Raw genomic sequence first — 19,678 nt, 5'->3', positions numbered from 1 at the left:
GATGGTTGTGAGCCACCATGTGGTTGCTGGGATTTGAACTCAGGACCTTTGGAAGAGCAGTCAGTGCTCTTAACCACTGAGCCATCTCTCCAGCCCTATTTCTTATTCTTAATTAGGTTTATATGTGTGTATCTATGTGGGCAATTGTGCACATGTAAGAACAGGTACCAGTGGAAATCAGAAGGGGATGTTAGACCTGGAGTTAGAGTTACAGGAAGTTACAGGGAGTTGTGATCTGGGTGCTGGGAACCTAATTCAGGTCCTCTCAAAAACTAGTATGTTCTCTTAGTCCCTGAGCAGTCTCTTGAGCCTCTGTAATTCCCACTTTAAATATAAATACGGAGGATGGAAAAACAGGAGTAAAAAAGCAAACAAATGTAGTTTGTGTTCTTCAATAAAGCAGAGAAAATGAGGCAGAGGGGGCTACAGAGATTGCTCAGGAGCACTAGCTATTTTTCTAGATGACCCAGGTTCAATTCCTAGCAATCCCATGATGGCTCACAATTGTCTTTAGCTCCAGTTCTAAAGTACGCAAACTCATTGTCTGACCTCCACGGGCACTTCATGCACATGAATATCTGCAGACAAAATACCCATACAGATAAAATTAAATATATACACATAAACACGCACGCACATGCGCACACACACACAAACACACACACACACACACACATACACACACACACACACACACACACACACACGAACCAATGTAGGTAGGAGCTGGAGAGATTGCTCAATGGTAAAGAACATACACCACTCTTGCAGAGGATTCAAGTTTGGTTTAAGCATCTACATTGGTTCACAACCTCCTATTACTCCTGCTGTAGAGAATCTAATGCCCTTTTATGTCTTCTGCAGGCACATGCATAAACATGTACACAAAGACACACACACACACACACACAGAGACCTAAAATTAAAGTCTAAAAACGGAAAAGAAGCACAGAAGACATTTCATAGGAAGACCACTGAAGTTTGCAGTCCACCAACCTAGCTCCAGGTTCAGAGAAAAACTGTACATCAAAGGAACAAGGTAAAGAGAGACAGGGCAGGACACCTGACATCTGATTCTTGCCTCCAAATGTACTCACATAGACACAAAGCAGCCCAAACACATGTGCACGCATGCACACATACAAACAAATGCTGAAAATAAAAGAGTAGAAGCAACAAGAATTGAAAGTACTTGGTAACTGATGAATCAGGGTAGGACAGGTATTATTACCAGTCTGAATTGTTTCAAAACCAAACATGAAAAAAGGTTTGCATTCCACCGACCCTCTCTGCAGTCACCAACTCTAAAGTTGTAGTTCTTAAAGCTAGTGACCAGTGGCCACATTATATTTAAAACTATGAAGTGCTTTATATTAACGTTCTTAATAACTGGATAAATAGGGGACGTATCCTAAATTTAAAGCAAGAATCAAAGGTATCACAGCATAATGCAAATACATATAAAAATTATAAAAAAAAAATCACAGACCATTCGTTTTCCTCTCTTAATCTCCTGAAGTACAGTTTTGATATCGAAATCTCCAAATTCTGCTCTTGATGTTGTTGTGAGCTGGACAGTGCCAGAAGAAAACAACTACAAAAGAAAAGCACAAACCATCACCACTGGGCAGCTCCCAGAGACTTTGCCTAAATAATCAGTATCAACTCAAGTATTTTAAACATTTTCCTGTCTCATTACAATATAAACCAAAATAGAAACAATTAAAAACCCAACTAAGATTACCAAGTGGAGCTAATACCCTGCTTTAAATAACAAAGACTTCAATAATACCATCAACCTGTTTGCGTAACTATTTAATATTCCCCAAAATTTTGAAAAATAGTTTGAATTGGTAAATTTCAATTAATGATACAATTAGAATACTTTCTGCTCTTCTATTTCCAAAACAAATATATAACTAAAATCTACTCCATGGGGGGTCCCTTAAGATACATATTTTGAAAAAGAAAATTCTGGGTGAATCTAATATGCACTCTAGTACAGAATTTCTGTTTATTTGGAGACTTTTTTGAGGGGTTGTCTTAAATTTTTCATTATACTTATATATTTCTACATGTGACTCTTTATGTGAGTAGAGGTCAAAGGACTGGCAGTTATCAGTTCTTTCTGACATCCAAGTCCTGGAGGCAGCAAGGGCCTGGGCCATTTCACAGGCCCAATTTATTTGGCTTTTGAGACAGTGTCTCACTATGTGCTATAGGCTGGCCTTGAACTCAAACTTGAGACACTCTTTCTGCTTCAGGTTTCAAAGTGCTAGGTTCTCAGCCTTGTGACTTCACACTTAGGCAACAACTTCTTATATAAATAACTTTTCAAAATGAATCCTAAGTGAGATGAATAATTCAATAAATCTAGCTCAAAAGATCAATCATGTCAGGATCTATGGGTGTAAAGACAGAATCTCTACAAGGAACTTTAGGGTCTATTAGGAAAAAAACATTTATAAATAACTGCAATACAGTGTGTTAAGTACCATAACAGCAATATTTATTAGGTTATAAGTTGAAGCCCAAGACATTTATACATATTCATAAATGTTTTAATGATGATTATAAAAATGAAATTCTTATACTATAAATTAAGAGTATTTCAATATGATAACTATAATTATTTCAAATCCTATTTTTTTAAAAAAAAAGTCTGAAGTACATGGCTTTAATCTCAGCACTCAGAAGGCAGAGGCAGGCAGATCTCTGAGGTGAAGGCCAGCTTAGTCAAGTTCCAGGGTAGTCCAGGGCTATACAGAGAAACCCTGTCTTGAAAATAATTTCAGAGCATAACATATTAATTGTGATGGTTTGTATTCATTGGCAATTTGACCCAATCTGTAATCACCCTGGAGAAAAATCTCTAGGCATGTCTGTTAGGGAATTTATAGATTAGGCTTAGGTGAGGAGACATACTCTAAATATGGGTGGCATCATTTCGTGGGCTGGGGTCCTTGGCTTCTTGACTGTGAATACAGCATGAGCAGCCGCCTCATGCTCCTGCCATTCTCACTTCCCATCACCATGGACTCCCCCTTGCCAGATAATCTAAACTAAACAAGCCCACCTACGCTCATGCCCTCCCTCCCCTCCATTTTCCTTTTCTTTTCTTTTTCATTTTGTCTTTTGAGACAGGGTCTCACTCTGACTGGCCTTGAACTCTGAGTCCTGCCTGCCTCTGCCTCCCTAGTGCTGGGATTAAAGTGCCACCCCACTCCTCTGAAACCCTTCCTTTCTTAAGTTGCTTATGTATTTTGTCAAAGCAATGAGTAAAGAAATACTTTACTATACTTCACTATGCAAAGCCCTAAAACAATGTTTAAAGCAAAAGTACCATATTAGATTACCAGCTAAATGATTTTTTAAAAATACATAAGAAAACCATGCCTACCATGCACTTGTAATGTGCGGCTGCCTTCTTGGCATTAAATATATGCAATTTCCCTCTTGCTTCATTTTCTTCCTCTCCTACATGGCAAAATCCACATTTAGGCCTGGTATCATTAGGACTGCTCCTGTGTGGAGACCTATCTCGCTGTAAATATAAAAGGAGGAAAACACTTATAAATGGATTCAGAGCTTATTTAATACTTCAAACAGTAAAACTTACCTGTAGATATAGTTCAAATGAAACTCTTCAGGTTGCAGCAAATGGTAGGAGCCCACTAGGTGTTACTTACATAGGAACTACTTTCCATTTCATCTGTTCCATGGGAGGATGTGGATCTGGTGTCTTCCACCAGACCTTTAAGGTTAGTTTTTCTTGGTCTTCCTTTGCGACTTTTCTTCTTAGTCTTTGGAGATGAGGGCTCCAGTTCATGCTCATTAAAACTTTCTTCTAAATCAGCTGCTCGAAAAGAAACAAAAGCTTTATTTACATGGGTCAGTCTTAACAATCAGCACTAGGTCCATGAGTCTGCAGGAATGCTTTTCACTAGCATGAAATGGCCCCTAAAAACGAGGATGCCTACCTGGTCTATAGTCTACTCAACAGGGCTCAATCCAATGTTTCAAATAACTGAATACAGACCTTTGGATTGTAACCATTATAACCTTATTTGCTTTGACTCTGTAATTCTATAAAAATGGGTTCTATAATACAGGTTGTTTGGATTTTAAACAGCATTAGGTCGGTTATAATAAAAGAATCTCACTTTTCAGTCACAATGACCACATTTCAAAAACGAATTAGCCACACCAGTCTAGAGGCAGCAGTGTCAGCCTGACCTGCTTCCATCACTGCACTTCGACAGGACAGCACTGATACAGATAGTTCTTCCATTATGAATGAACAACTTCAGCTTCAAAGCCATCTATGATTGAGCTAATTGATTACGTAATGAAACATGTCCCAAGTACAAAAAGAAGTTCTAACAAGAACAAATGGCAAGAAAAAGCCATTTTGTGTGTTAGCTGTAAACACTTTCATTAAACTCATAGAAATACAATGATTTTTCCCATAAATAAGAAAATAATGCTACCATTAACAGAGTATTTCACTCAGTTATTCACTATAAATATTTATTTATTAATGGCCCACAAGACAGCATATTGGGTGACGGTGCTTGCACCCAAGCTTGGTAACCTAAGTTTGATTCCCAGAACCAACTTAATGGTAGAAAGAACGATACCCTTAAGTTGTCCTGACCTCCACAGGTGCTCTCTGGTACACACATGCATCATATATACACACACGGTAAACATTTTTAATCTCACTATATAATGTATGTAGTATTCAAGATGGTATAAAGACCAAATATTAATTCACCTTGGGGGTGATTTGAGGGCCTGTGAAATAGTGACTCAGTAGGTAAGGGTGCTTGGTGCCAACCCTGACTACCTGAGCTCAATCCCTAGGATCCACATGGTGGAAGGAGAGAACCAACTCTCATAAGTTGTACTGTGACCTCCGTGTGCACACTGTGTGTGGCATGTGCATGACCTGCAAAACACACACACACACACACACACACACACACACACACACACACGAACGCATACATAAGTAAATGTAGCAAAAATTTTAAACAATTTTAGTAACACTTTTGTATTATTTGGTGATTTAAATAAGCAAAATGCTGCTTTTCTAATTGTAAGAATGGGGATTATTCATTCATCACTGATGAGAATATATCTAGTACAATTTTTACTCTATTTTACTTATTTTGCCCATTTTATTCTATGTGTATGGATGTGTAAGCATGAATATGTTTATTATATGTGCCTGATGCTGAAGTAAGTCAGAAGAGGGTACTGGAGCCCTGAGAACTGGAATTATAAACAATTATGAGGTATCTCATGGGTGCTGGGAACCAAATTCAGGCTCTCTGCAACTGCAGCATCTCTCCAAACCTCTTTTAAACTTTTTTTTCAAGATAGGTTTGCCCCTGTAGTCTTGGCTGACCTTGGACTCATGGCATTCCTCCTACCTTGACCTCTGAGTGCTGGAGCCATAGGTTCAAGTGACCATATCTGTAGCCTAAAAATTATCTTAAATAAACCACCTTTCATAATCATAGTTCCTTGTAGATACTCAAATGTTTGGTGGTTACAAATTGTGCTATCAAGTTACTTCTATAAGTATAGACTAGTAGTAATAGTTATAAGCTAGACCTAGTTGCTATTACTAATACCTCTTTAAAAGATTTATTTTTGTGTTTTTGTATGTGTACACATTCATGCTGGTTCCTAAAGAATCCAGAAGAGGATGCTGGATCCACAGGAGCTTGGGTTATAGGAGTAGCACCTGATGCAAGTACTGGGGACTGTGTCTTCTGAAAGAGCAGCACCGAGCCACCTGCCCAGCACCACGTTTATTAATTTTAAGCTTCTTTTGAAGCTGTATCTCTTTTGATTGTCCAAGTATGTGTGTTTTGCCTGAAATTATTTCTGTGTAATACATATGTGCAGTGTCTGGTCCTCTGGATCTGGAGTTACAGACAGTTGACATGTGGGTGCTGGGTGCTAAACCAAGATCTTCTGGAAGAAGACCCAGATCTCTGAATTGCTGAGCCATTTCTCTGCCCCATGCTTACTATCTTTAAAATGTTGCTTTTAAAAGGAGTAAAAAGGGGCCAAAAAGATGGCTCAGTGAGTTAAGATGCTTGTCACCAAGCCAGATAATCAGAGTTTAGCCCCTGCATGTACATACAAACTTGTGCATGACAGACATATACAAACTGTAAAATGCACAAAAATCAAGTGAATAGCTTTAAAACATTAAAATAAAGAATATTGCTCTTATCCAAACACACACACACACACACACACACACACACACACACACACACACACACACACANACACACACACACACACACACACACACACACACACACACACACACACACACATGCACGCACGCAAACCACAGAAGGTGTAGGGCTTAGCTAAGTATGGTGACAAATGCCCATAGTCTCTGTACTCTGACTGAAAGCAGCAGGATACTGAGCTGAAGGCAAGCCTGGACTACATAGTAAGACCCTGTTTCAAAACAGCACAACATGACAAAACACAGCGGACTTGATTCTGGTAACTCTTATCCACATTTAATGCATAAACATCCCATTAAGAATAGAAAAATAGGGTATAATTTTTAAGAACACTAGTCAATACCACAGATAGCTACCACACTAGGTAATGCAAAGAAAGAACATCAAAGAAAATCCTCCCCCCCCCATGCATGCGTGCTTGTGTGTGTGTTTACGTGCACGTGCATATATAAAGATGGGTATGCATCATTATAGATGTGTGAAAATCCACAGAATGTTTCGCATCACCATTGATCCTTTTATAAAACATAGGGAGTTCAGGTGATAATCATGTATCCGTGTTATATCACACACTGAAACAAACGCACTGCTTTACTCCACACTGTTGAGTGCTAAGGAGGTTCTACATGTTCACAGGGGATTTTTATGAACTTAGAACTACCTATACAGGGGCTAGAAAGATGGCTTAGCAGTTTAGAGGACTTGGATTCAATTCGATTTCCAGCATCCATATGGAAATTCACAACCATCCATAACTTCAGTGTCAGGGCCTCCAATGACACCTTTTTGCTTGTCTAGTGGCAAGGATCCACGGGCACTAGACACACACATGTACATATACATACATGCAGGTAAACCCCTCAGATACATACAAATATGCAAAACCTGATGTAAACAGTAAAGTCTCAGGATATGGTTCAGTGATAAAGCACATGACTGGCATGCATAAGGCTCTGGGCTCAATCTCTAGCACCATAAGAAAAGAGCCTATCAGGGCAACAGGCCACTCTTCGGCTCCCACCAAGTGTTCCCATGCTTCTTTACAAGCAATCGGATTTAAGAGTTACCTACATTCTTTGCCTCCAAGTCACTCCTCAGTGGTTTATATCTCAACTTCTCTCCCCAAAGCCTTCTCTAAAATCACGAATGGCTCCATTGTCACTGGGCCAGTGGATGCTTTCTCAAGAACAAAACTAATCATTTAGTTCCTTCTGGGGCTATACTCCACCATTCCTCGATCCTACAGCTTTAACACTAACTAAGCTGACTTTCCTCCTTCTCTCTACCCATGTCCCCTCTGCCTTTGCAGGCCCATCCTTCAACCATTAACAGTCTTCAAGACTCAGTTCTTAGGCCTTCATCTCTTGAGCTTTCTCCCTAGGCAACTTTTCCTCTACTGTCTGAGATACACTGACCAACAGTGGCAAATTCTTATCATTAGCCAAGGTCTCTATTCAGAAAACTAGAGCAATATATTAATCCACCCATCCACTTAGTTGATACTCTACATGAATAGCACGTATATATCTCAAACTTGACCTTCCAAAGTTTAACTCATTAACTTTTTTCATAAGCCTTTTTCAACTCAACACTACCTATATAAAGGGCATCATTCAGTAACTGACTCAATTATATCAAAAACCTTGGTGTCATTTCTGATACCTCTGTCTCACCCGAATACTAGATTTAACCTCCAAGTTTTATTTCCAAAACAGATGACATGAGTTTCAGGCATTTAATATGAAATAATGCTTTACTTAGGGTTGGAAAATTAAATTGCTTTATTATAAAACTATTCTTGAATTTAGTGCTTCACAACACTTCATGATGCATAAGGCTAACATGACAGATTAGTATCAGAAATATTGAGCTACAGACAGTAAATGCTAAAGAAACTGTCACAGTTCTTTGCCCTAGAGACCAATGAAGTATAGTTCTTGGAGAATGCCTGAAATAAAATCCTTTAACTCTCCATCATAAATTACAGTCATAAAGTAGAACACGTTTCCCATCAGAACAAATCCTAACTGTTTCTGACAAAGTACTCAATAAAAAATAAATTTGAGCTAAAAAGCCAAATTCTCTAAATATAAATAATTCCAAAACTGGGGCTGAAGAGCTGTCTCATTGGTTCAAAGCACTGACTGCTCTTCCCAGCACCCAAGTAGCAGCTTGTAACTCAAGAACTCCAGCTACAGGGGATCCTGAGCCGCCTTCTGATCTTCTCCATGGATAGTAGGCATGCATGCAGGTACACAGATGTACATGCAGGACATAATTATGAAAATATATCTTCAAAAACTGCAATATTTGAAGATTATGCCTCAAATTCCAGAATGTAAGTATAAATACACACTATATACCAAGGAAACAAGAGGGACTAATTTTCTATAGAAGTAGACCATGAACAAAATCAGGCCAATTTGAAGTTGTTTATAAAGTATGAAATAGAATTAGAACTCTCTCACTAAGCAAAAGGCACTCAAAATCATTTTAGTAGCGTCTTTGAGAGGATTCAGGCAGAAAAGGCACTTGCTAAGGCTGAAGACATGAATTCAATCCTGAGTTACACATGATAGGAGAAAACTGACTCCCACAAGTTAGTTTCTGTCACACACATACAGAGGTGCGCGCGCGCACGCGCGCGCAAACACACACACACACACACACACACACACACACACACACGCTCGCACATTAAATAAATGTTTTAAAAAACCTAATTTTTAATCATCATTCTTTATACAGTATGCACTGCAGTGGCTTTTATCTACCACTAGATGGCAGTATTGGCTTCAGACACCTAGAAGGTAAAATAGAAGCCAGCTATGTTAATCAGTATATATTAATCATCTTTAAGTATTTCAAGTATCTAGTTCCAGTATACTCATATACTTGTATTAATCAGATCATGAATCTTAATCCTCAGCTATTAACATAGATGGCCACTGTAATCATAAAAGGGCACTGCATAAATACATCGTTAACATCTTGAAGGAATGGAATATAGAAAAGCTTCCTTACAATCGTTATTCCTTGCAGTGGCTCTTTCTTCCTTTTTAAATGTAGTGTTGGAGCTAGAACCCAGAGCATCATGCATGCCAAACAAGCCACCTACCACTGAGACACACTGCTAATCCCTACTTATAACTTTACACAAAAGATGATAGATTCAGTTCTAAAATTAAGTGAGGAAAAATAGGAAAATAGTTATACAGGCTTTTCAATCACACCCTAACACCACCAAGTATTTTGTTCTTATTGTTTATCCAGTCTATTTCCAATAAGGCCTGAAGAGGGGGCTGGATCCCCGGGGTTGGAGTTACAGGCAGATGGAGGGGCCTGATGTGAATGCTAGGAACCAAACTTTAGTTCTCTACAATAGCATCAAATGCTTAATCTCCAAGCCATCCCTCCAGCCCTATACTCTTTCTTAAAAAAGCATAAAAAATGTTTTTAAAAATTCATTTATTAGCCGGGCGTGGTGGCACACGCCTTTAATCCCAGCACTTGGGAGGCAGAGGCAGGCAGACGGATTTCTGAGTTTGAGGCCAGCCTGGTCTACAGAGTGAGTTCCAGGACAGCCAGGGCTATACAGAGAAACCCTGTCTCAAAAAAAACAAATATATATATATATATATATATATATATATATATATATATATATAATTTGTGTACATGTGTGTCTACTCAATATTCGATGTTGATTTGAATTAATATTCAACTATTATTTTATCTGCACATATTTGTAGAATACAGCACAATAACTCAATTCATGAATACAATGACCAAATCATGGTTAGCATATATATCTACTAAATCATTTCATTTAAATATCTTAATTAACATACAATAAGTATGATGAATATACAGTACAGGGATATTTTAATGCATGTGTATGATGACTGTATTTTGAACCAGCAGTTAGAAGTATTTGTATTAATGTGGACTTCAGATGTGAAAATAGTACAAGTTTCTATTATGAAAGCAAATTATAAGAGATCAAAAGGGGAACCAGTTTTAATATTTACACCAGGAATTGGGTAAATCAATTATCTAAAGATTTATTTTATTATTCATGTGTGTGTGTGTGTGTGTGTGCGTGTGCGTGTTTTAGGTATATATAAGTATAGGTACTCATAGAAGCCAAAGACATCAGACCCCAAGAGCTGCCCAGCATCGGACTCAGGAACTTATTTCAGATATTTTACAAGAAGGCTATATATCTCTCTAGCCCCTAGCTCAGTCTTTAAAAAGATCAAACTTCCAAAGCCCAGTATGGTGGCACACACCTTTAATCCTAGCACTTTTGGGAAGCAGAGGCAGGTAAATCTCTGTGAATTCAGGCCAGCCTGTTCTGTATAGTAAGTTTCAGGCCAGCACCAGCTACATAATAGAGACCCTGTCTCAAAAGGATCAATTTTCTAAAATATCAGTATCTGATCCATTTTAATTTTAAACAGAACAGTCCTAGAAGCTAAAAAAAAATTAAAGATTGAGTCAAAGTTTAATGAAAACATAGCATAATCTGAGATTGAATCTACTCCATTTTATACTGCTACTAAATGTATCAAAATCATCTATTCTTCGAATAGGTTTGATGTGGAGCTAGAGAGGTGGCTCAGTGTGCTGGTGAAAGAACACTAGCTAGTCTTCAGAGAACCTATGTTCAATTCCCAGCAATCATATGACAGCTCACAACCATCTGTAACTCCAGTTCCCTATGAACTTCATGGGCACCTGACATGCTCATGCTGCACAGACATACACGCAGGCAAAACACTCACACAATTCAAATAGAATTAAAATTTTAAAAAAGTTTGATCCAAGTCAGAATTCAACTTTAGAACTAACTTCCGTATGTTTTAAAACCAAATACAACTTGGCTAACAATATATAAATATTATTAAACTGGTTTTATAAATTTAAGTGGAAACGAACTATAAAATAACTTGTTAAGCTTCTATTTTAAATTTACTTACAAACTTCTTTTTTTCTAGAAAAAAGGCATAGTATGTCTCCACTTATTTACATTCCCAGTGGAGACACAAAATCATTAATAATACTAAATGTGGTTTTCCCTACACATGCCTACACATTATAAAGTCTGACTTATAAATTGGACACAGTAAGACATTAATAAAGCATAATATATTATAATCAAACTGATTTGAAACTTGTTTATTTTTGGAAACTTCCATTTTTGGATCATGACAGCTCATGATGCAGTGAGCTGAACCATGGAATAATTGATCCATGAAAAGCAAAAGCATAGATAAGGCATTGAAATTTCACCAGACCACATGCTGACCCACAGTACACTGGTATCCCTAGCTTCACACTGTCTCTAATAGCTGACAAGAATCCTACTGACCACCTGTGGAGAAGCATGTCACCTCTACCACTCTTTCTTCCTAATATGATATGATTTTTCAGTATATTCGTAAGATTTCTGGGGCATTTTTCTTTGAAAATTTAGCTCTTTTTGACTATTTACACTGGTTTGATGTAATCACATCTCCAATTGTAAAGATATTGAATAATAAGACCTATCATAAGGAAAAACTTAGTAGAGGACTACTCATTTATATTTTACTCTAATTTCCTCTTGAAACATAAAACTGGCTAATGAAACATACCTTCAGAGTTATGTGCAGTTTTCTTGTGTTTTCGACAATAGACCCTGAGGGGGGAAAATACAAGATATGAACTACACAAACTAAATTCAATTCATTTTTCAAATTACAAAAATGAGCAGCACAGTCCACCTTATTCATAAACTGGAATTATTTTATAAACCTCAGTGTGACACTTCCTAAATCATTTCTCTAACTATTACATATTATACATATCAAAAAAGCCTTCATAGTGATGATGAAATGCTTTGAATGGCGGAAAATGTAAAAGCGTGAAGGATAGCGGGACTGCATTAAAACCAAGCAAAATGAACCAGTTACATGTAAATCCCTTGTGAAGGTTTCTCTCTGATCTGAGCTTTATCATGCAATGCACAGTGGTAGTGGTATGTCCTGTGGCAGGTCTTCACATCACAGCCAATGGTTGCTCCAGGACAATAACAAAGAGAACACATCTAGGGAAAAAACAAAACAATATTCAAATGTAATTCTGCTAATACTGTTACAAACAGGCTAGCATATTCAAATTTCTGTCAGGAAAAGCAAACTGGATATAGAAAAAAGTCTAATTCATGTTATTTTTCTTATTTTGTCTCCTGAAAAAATTGAATAAAATTATTCTGATGGTACTTTCTATTTTACTGATAAAATATATAGAATATTATAAATGTGTGATGGTGTACTGTGATCAGAACATTTGAAATGCTGTAAATCATGGAGCTGAGCTATATACAACTGACACTATAAAAACCTACATCTCTTTTGCAATCCAGAACTTGCTGGATACTAGTAATTAGGAAAAATAGCTCATGAGACTTTTTTTCTGAATCTTCCACAGTAAGGATGCTACCACTATCCCAGTCATGATGTCCTGCCACCAGTCCTAATGCCATAGGCAAAGAGTTCTTAAACGCAGAGATAAATGAAGATTTATTAAAGATTTAAGGAGGATTAATAAAGACTTAAATGAAAATCTTTTGAGAAAAACTTCCCTACAGTATTTTGGGAACCTGGTAAATTCAATTGGAGGGTAGGCCAGTTGAGAGGGTAAAAGAATTATATAGTACTTTGAATCCCTTGAGTTGAGGATATTTTGTGATCGCTAATTGATTATACTGTGAAAATATGTCTGTCTGCTTTAATTTTTTTTCTGGGGCCTCAGATTCTTTTTTTTTTTTATTATTTTCTTTATTTACATTTCAAATGCTATCCCGAAAGTTTCCTTTACCCCTCCCCCCACCTCTGCTTCCCTACCCACCCACTCCCACTACTTGGCCCAGGCCTTGCCTTGTGCTGCGTCACATAAAGTTTGCAAGACCAAGGGGCTTCTCTTCCCAATGATGGCCAATTAGGCCATCTTCTGCTACATATTGTCTGCTTTAATTTAATCTTACTTACATTTTGCATTATGAATTCAAGCCAACAGGGAAAAAAAAGATTCTTTCAACTCAAATTTATCTTATATTCTGAACTTATTGGTGATTGACCAGCTCTATGTTTCAAAAACAATTCTTTTTTTAAAAGAACACAACAATCATTAATAGCTTCGGTTCACAAAACACAGTGTACTATACCCAGTAGGCTTTTTATGCGCCATCTCCTAAGCTATAAATGCCACATCAAAGTGAATCACAGTAAGGCAAAACCAAAGCCTTCACTTTGTTTCCTGGTTCTAAACAGTGATCTCAGCAATCAGGAGGCTAAGGCAGGATTGAGTTTCAGGCCAACCTGGGCTACATTACAGAGACTCTACCTCCAAAAACCCAAACCAAGATCAAACAACAAGCAAAGAAGCAGACACTTAGGGTCCAACATTTGAACTACTTGGCCCCTAAGTAACGTCGATGTACTAGCAGGCTAATATAAATTCCAATAAAATTTCTTATACTTCTCGAAGGAAATCAAACAGTCAAACTCATTCATGCTATCATTTTTAAAAATACTCATGTAAGTAAAAAAAAAAAAAAAGTTCTCAATGTAGGTACTTCCCAGAAAACACGAGGGCTACTATCCACTATTCATACACAAGACATAACCCACTTCTTCAAATGAGTACTGAAACTTCAAGTAATTACTATAAAAAGAAACGCAGTGCTGATCAGGGTGTATAGCAAGATCACAGCACACTTGCTCACACATGTGAGCCATAGGTTCAAATTTCAACCCCTCCCCCCAAAGGATTAGAAATACTACCTTTCCAAAGTTTATAGCCCTTGTTCTAGTAATTTCCAACTTATTTACTGAAAATAGTAACAGGCATAAAACAACTATAAATTATAAAACAACTGAAACGTGTATAAATAAATCTCCTGTGAATTTTTCTTTCAGAGAACATCTCACATTGTTGCCCAAGCTGAACTCAAGATTGTGAGCCTGCAATCTCAGACTACCAAGTGCTGGAATGGCAGGCATGAGTAACATCCCAGCTTCAAAGTAATGGGTCTATATATGCTAAGTGGAAAGCTAATAGAAAATATGAAACTATGTGAATTTCAATCTCAATAATGTCTCCAGTATACAGTCTTTGAAAAGGGGTGGGAAGTAAATAGCAAAATGCTGGGTTATTATCTTTGAATGATTTTCTTAATTCTTTGTATTTTCTGATTTTTCTACAATGTTCAAAGTATTTTCTTATACAAAAAATTATTTTCAAAAGTTTCAGGAATAGTGCAGTCGCCAATGAATCCAATGCCTGCCTCTCAACTGAGAAAGCAAAGGAAACCAGAATATTTGAATAATTAGTAGAGGGATGACTATGGCATTTATAAACTCAGATTTTTCCAAATAAGTGGTTTAAGCAGCTAAGGTAACAGAAAGCAATTTTATAAATAACCATAGGAAACACAGGAAGACCATTTTTAAAATTTTATTTAACATATAAGGGTTCTGCTTCATGTACACGCAATCTGCCAGTAGAGGGCACCAAATCCGCTTAAAGATGGTCATGAACCAGCATGTGGTTGCTGGGAATTGAACTCAGGACCTTTGGAAGACTAACCAATGAGCTAAACCACTGAGCCATCTTACCAGCCCCAGAAGACCATGTTTTTAAAGTGATCAAAAGCTTATTTTGTTATTAGTTATATTCGATGAAGAATAGGACAAAATCTCAATAAAATATTTTACAGAAGAAAATATTTGTCAAAATTAGGAATAGAAAGTTGGGGGGGGGCTTTAGATTTTGGGGGGAGGGTGTTTGTTTTATTTAAACTTTTTTTCCTTATTTTTCTTATGTATATGGGTGTTTGTGTGCTCGAGAAAACCAGAAGAGGGCATGAGATTCCCCTGGAATTGGAGTTACACATGGTTGTGAGCCATATGTGGGTGTTGGGAATTGAAGCAGTCTTCTAGAAGAACATCAAGTGCTGCCAACCACTGAGCCATCTCTCCAGAGACTTAGTTTCCTTTTTGAGATAAAAGCCACATAAAGGTAGAAGGAGACAACTGACTCTACAAAGTTGTATTCTAAACACACAAGTGTGCTGTAGCGCACGTGCACACAGACACACACAGACACACATTGAAGACTTTACCTAATTGCCTTCAGGTATTTCTAAAAATAATTGTGAACTGGATATAAGTATATGCCTTTAATAGCAGAACTTTGGAGACTAAGTCGAGAGTGCTTCACATGTGATGGCAACCTGAGTTTAGAGTTAGCCTAAGCTACACCTTTCTCAGAAACAGTGAGTAATAGAGATGGTTCCTTGGATGAGAACACTGGCCCAGGTTCAGTTCTCAGGATCAACACAGTGGTTCCTAACAATGTTAGCTCTACTTCCAGGGGATTCAACACTCTCTTCTGACCTCTGAATGCACTGGCCAACACATGCACAAAACTCACACACATTCAAACAAACAAAAAACACACAAAAGAAATTAAGAGCTATATGATCAAGAACTGCAAAAGTAAAATTGAGTACAATTCAGTTCAATAAACACAGAAAGTAGGGAGAACAGATTAGCTCTTTTAGAAACAAAATTGAAAGCTTACAGAGATAAATATCATAATTAAAGAAGCTAGGAAAGAAGACAAGTGGGGAGAACCATTTCTGAAATAAAAGAGATGGCTTCTTCTAAAACAAAAACCGTTAGAAAGGGAGAAACACTGTCCTTTGGGGACCTCCCACACATGCACATATGGGCAACAATAATTGGACTCATGGGGCTAGTAGTAACAAAGGGAAGGCCATGAAGTTAGCAGGGTGACAAGGTGGGGGACACTAGGAGCAGCTGGAGGAAGGTAATGGTAGATACATATGATAAAAATAAATTGCATAAATGTATGAAATGGTCAATGAATGAAAAGATAATTTAGAAGCATGTTGGGCACAGTGGCACATGCCTTAACCTCAGATCCAGGGAGAGAGAAGCAGGGTCAGCTCTGTGAGTTTTAAGTCAGCTGGGGTACAAAGTGAGACCCTTCTCTAAAACAAGAAACAAACGAGGCCCCCACCATTGCCACCATCATCAGCACATCAAGGTATGTGAGATGGCGCCTAGCTCCGTACCCAGCGTCTGCCTTTACAGAGAATATCTGCTCTGAAGTTTGTCACCCTCTTTCCCACTACTTGTCACCCAGAAGAAGAGCGTCAGCTGCCGTTTTCATCACACTTCCAATGTGTCCCTGTTGCCTTCAGATGTGGCAAAATAAAAACTGAGCTGACAGGAACACATTTTTCAAGAACAATGGTGTCCTTTGCCAGCTCAAGAGAGGGGAGGCTGACCTACCTACTAAATAGTCTCTTGAGAGCCAATTTCCTTTTCCCCATGTAGGTATACATGTTAATTCTCAGCTTACTCTGCTTGTATCCCACTCCACAGTCTTGTTTTAAACAGGCAAAAACATTGTCACTGATAATGCTTTTATTTTACCCCCTCTTCACTTTGCTCCTGGAAGACCTGAGAAACCTCAATTCTGAATCCCCAGCTCCAAACATGGAGAGTTTGGAAAGGAGGTCCTGTCCAGTCACAGGGGGTTGCTTAGCCTTTCTGCAGTATGCTCAGAAGCCATGGGACTAGCCACAAGTTCTGGTATGCTAACGTGGGTTAAGCTGTACCACACAAGCAGGTCTCAAGGAGCTGACCCCGCAGATGAAAGAGGAACCAAGTCACGCATGAGAGGCCAGACAAAGAACTCAGAGACTAAAATTTAGCTGGACCGTAGGAAGCAGACAGCGAAGCATACCTGCGCTTCAGTCAACTGAACAAGGTCAAGAATGAAACCAAGTCTCCACAAAGTCTTAAGGATCAAAAGGAAAAACACTGTTTTCTCAGCAGCCACGGGGGAGAAAATGAAAAAGAGGTTGCAAACTTCATGGCTAGGCAGAAAAAGAAAGCGTTTGGGAGAACCCAGTGGCTACATGGAAACCCTTAGAGCAGGCTCACAGAGCTCAGCTGTAGCAGAGGAACTCCCAGCACATACATTCTCACAGCAGATCAATGTGGTTAACTGTGTTGGAGACACTCGCTTCAGAAAACTGCTTTGAATACAGAAAATGCAAAGGAAGATATGAAAAGAAGCCATGGGCCTGAGCCTGTAAGGCAAAGAAACAAATTGTCAAAAGCACCTAAAGAAAGGGACACCCATATCGAGGCTGTTTTCACAAGAGACACGCTCACCTTACAGTGGCTTGGCTCGTTCTTTTGGCTGTAATAACATCATCTCCCATAAAAACCAGAAAGCAGGTCAGTACAGTTAAGGCAAATAGTCAGAAATGCCCCAATATTGCTGTACAACTCCAGGATCATAGTGGAGAATAATAAAACCTCACGTAGCCAACATAGACAGAAGCAGCCTCTGACCTACCAAGTTAGTTGACAGTCACCAAATTACTTGTTACAATTTTTAAAAAGAATGCCACTGCCAGGGATGGGACAAGAATTACAAACTGCTTCGATGTGATATTATAGTTATACTCGTGTTTTCAAAACCAGTCTTTTCGAAGGGGATCACAAATCAAAATAGGCTTAGGAAGTTGAAAAGGAAGCTAAAATCCCTCAATAAAATCTGAACACTCTCACATCCTTGAAAAGTAGTGACAAGTTGCTTAGAAGACAGATTTGGACTTCAAATTCTAGGTATCTCTAAAAAAATAGAGCCAATGAAAAGCACACACATTTTTACCAGAGTAACAGACAAAATGAAGTAGTTGAGGGAGACTTGGAACCTAAAGTAAACTTGGGACTGGGAAGTTCTTGCCTAATCTATCCCCTCTGACCTTCTGCTGAGTACTCGGCTAGTCCAACTCGATCCAATTACCCAAACCATGTCTGATAAGAAAAACAGTCTCCCACTGGAGCACTTCGAGTTTGTTTCTTTCCCCTTTTCTTCGACTGAAAATTTCAGGCATTTTGCAAGTGCAGACTTTTTTGTTTAGATTTTTCTCAGCTGAGAATATTGTGAACTGCCAGGATGTTTGCTATATTTAATCTGTGAAGAAGGCACAAAAACACAGGCACACTCAAGTAAGCCCCAAGAGTGTCCCCCAAGCCACACAGAGCTTATTTGACATTACTCGTCCATCGTTTTTGCGGTTCTGAGGACTGAACTCAGTTCCTGACCATACTGTACAAACAATCTAGCAGTGATCTGCACCTCCTGAATGAAGTTCTGGTTTTATATTACTGGTTTTGGTTCTCCTCCATTAGCAAACACAAATGAGAATTCTATGACATAAAGTTAATGTTCCCAATTGCAAAACTACTACAGGAAGGCAAAGAAAAAAGATTGCATTTAAATAATAGCCAGACAGTTTTCTCCAGCTCTGCTTAGTCTGCTTAATCACCACAAATGTAAAGTTCACTTTAATAGAAATTTCTGATAAAATACCTACAGACATTAAAATTAACCTGCCCGCCACAACTGGCTTTTAAAAAAAAATTCCCACTTGCATGGATGCATTCCTAATGCATGTGCACACAGTTATAAAGATGAAGAGAAACATCTTCATGGTGAAATTTTACCTCTTTTCCTCCCCAAATACTCTATGGCAAATGTCCTGGGAGAGCAAAATGGCCTGCTTCTTGTTCTTATAAATGAAGTTTAACTGCAGCAAAGCAAAAAGCCTTTGTTTTTTGTTGCCTTTGATTACAATTAAGCCCAAGCAGCTGGGGGAAGCCTTACAACTTTATTATCTGGTCTTTTATGAAAAAGTTTGCCTTGTGGCAGACACCTGTACTCCTAGCATTCAGAAGATTGGGGCGGGAGAATTTCAAAGTCAGCCTAGAGTATACAGTGAGACTCTATCTTATAAAAGCCAAGTGTGCTTTTCTTAAAACCAGCCCTTTTCTCATTTATTCAAGTTGGTGAAGGATCATTGTTATAAGAACCTATGTGGCATCCACCATCACTCAACACTTCTTCCTTGAAACCCTCCCTTCCACCTTTGAGTTCTACAGTATCAGACCACCCTTTAAAAAAAGGCAGGAAAAGGTTATCCTCTATAGCCCAAGCTTGTCAGGAACTCCCACCCTCCTCCTGCCTAAGCCTCCTGAGTGCTGTCATTTCCCACAAAAGCTTGTGACTTCTCAGGTACATCAGCTGTGGTCTTCTTTCCCAGCTCTCCCATAACTCTTTACTTCTAAGGCTAATTTATTTCAAGTCTATTTCCAAAGTATCTAGCACTGTGCCTGGCACGAAGTAGGTGCTGGACTACTTGATGAAGATAAAGATAAAATCGAAGGTTTACCTGACAATATAGCAAAAGTAACGCCGGGCGTGGTGGCGCACGCCTTTAATCCCAGCACTTGGGAGGCAGA

General features: G+C 38.4%; 1 protein-coding gene across 2 annotated transcripts in view; it reads right to left on the bottom strand.

Annotated features, from left to right (window-relative positions):
• The window catches only part of Phf6 (PHD finger protein 6), a 44,238-nt gene that overhangs the window by 12,224 nt on the left and 12,336 nt on the right, over positions 1–19,678 (bottom strand). For both annotated transcript variants that reach the window (XM_021188091.2, XM_029534299.1), the window contains exons 4-8: positions 12,239–12,372; positions 11,921–11,964; positions 3,690–3,856; positions 3,401–3,544; positions 1,490–1,594 (exon numbers count right to left, since the gene is read on the bottom strand). In XM_021188091.2, coding sequence (XP_021043750.1) covers positions 1,490–1,594; positions 3,401–3,544; positions 3,690–3,856; positions 11,921–11,964; positions 12,239–12,372 — 594 coding nt within the window. The remainder of the gene's footprint in view (positions 1–1,489; positions 1,595–3,400; positions 3,545–3,689; positions 3,857–11,920; positions 11,965–12,238; positions 12,373–19,678) is intronic.

The sequence above is a fragment of the Mus pahari genome, chromosome X, assembly GCF_900095145.1.
Source record: "Mus pahari chromosome X, PAHARI_EIJ_v1.1, whole genome shotgun sequence".
NCBI lineage: Eukaryota > Metazoa > Chordata > Mammalia > Rodentia > Muridae > Mus > Mus pahari.
Note: the sequence above shows the minus strand (reverse complement) of the source record. Positions and strands in the feature narration are given on the sequence as shown.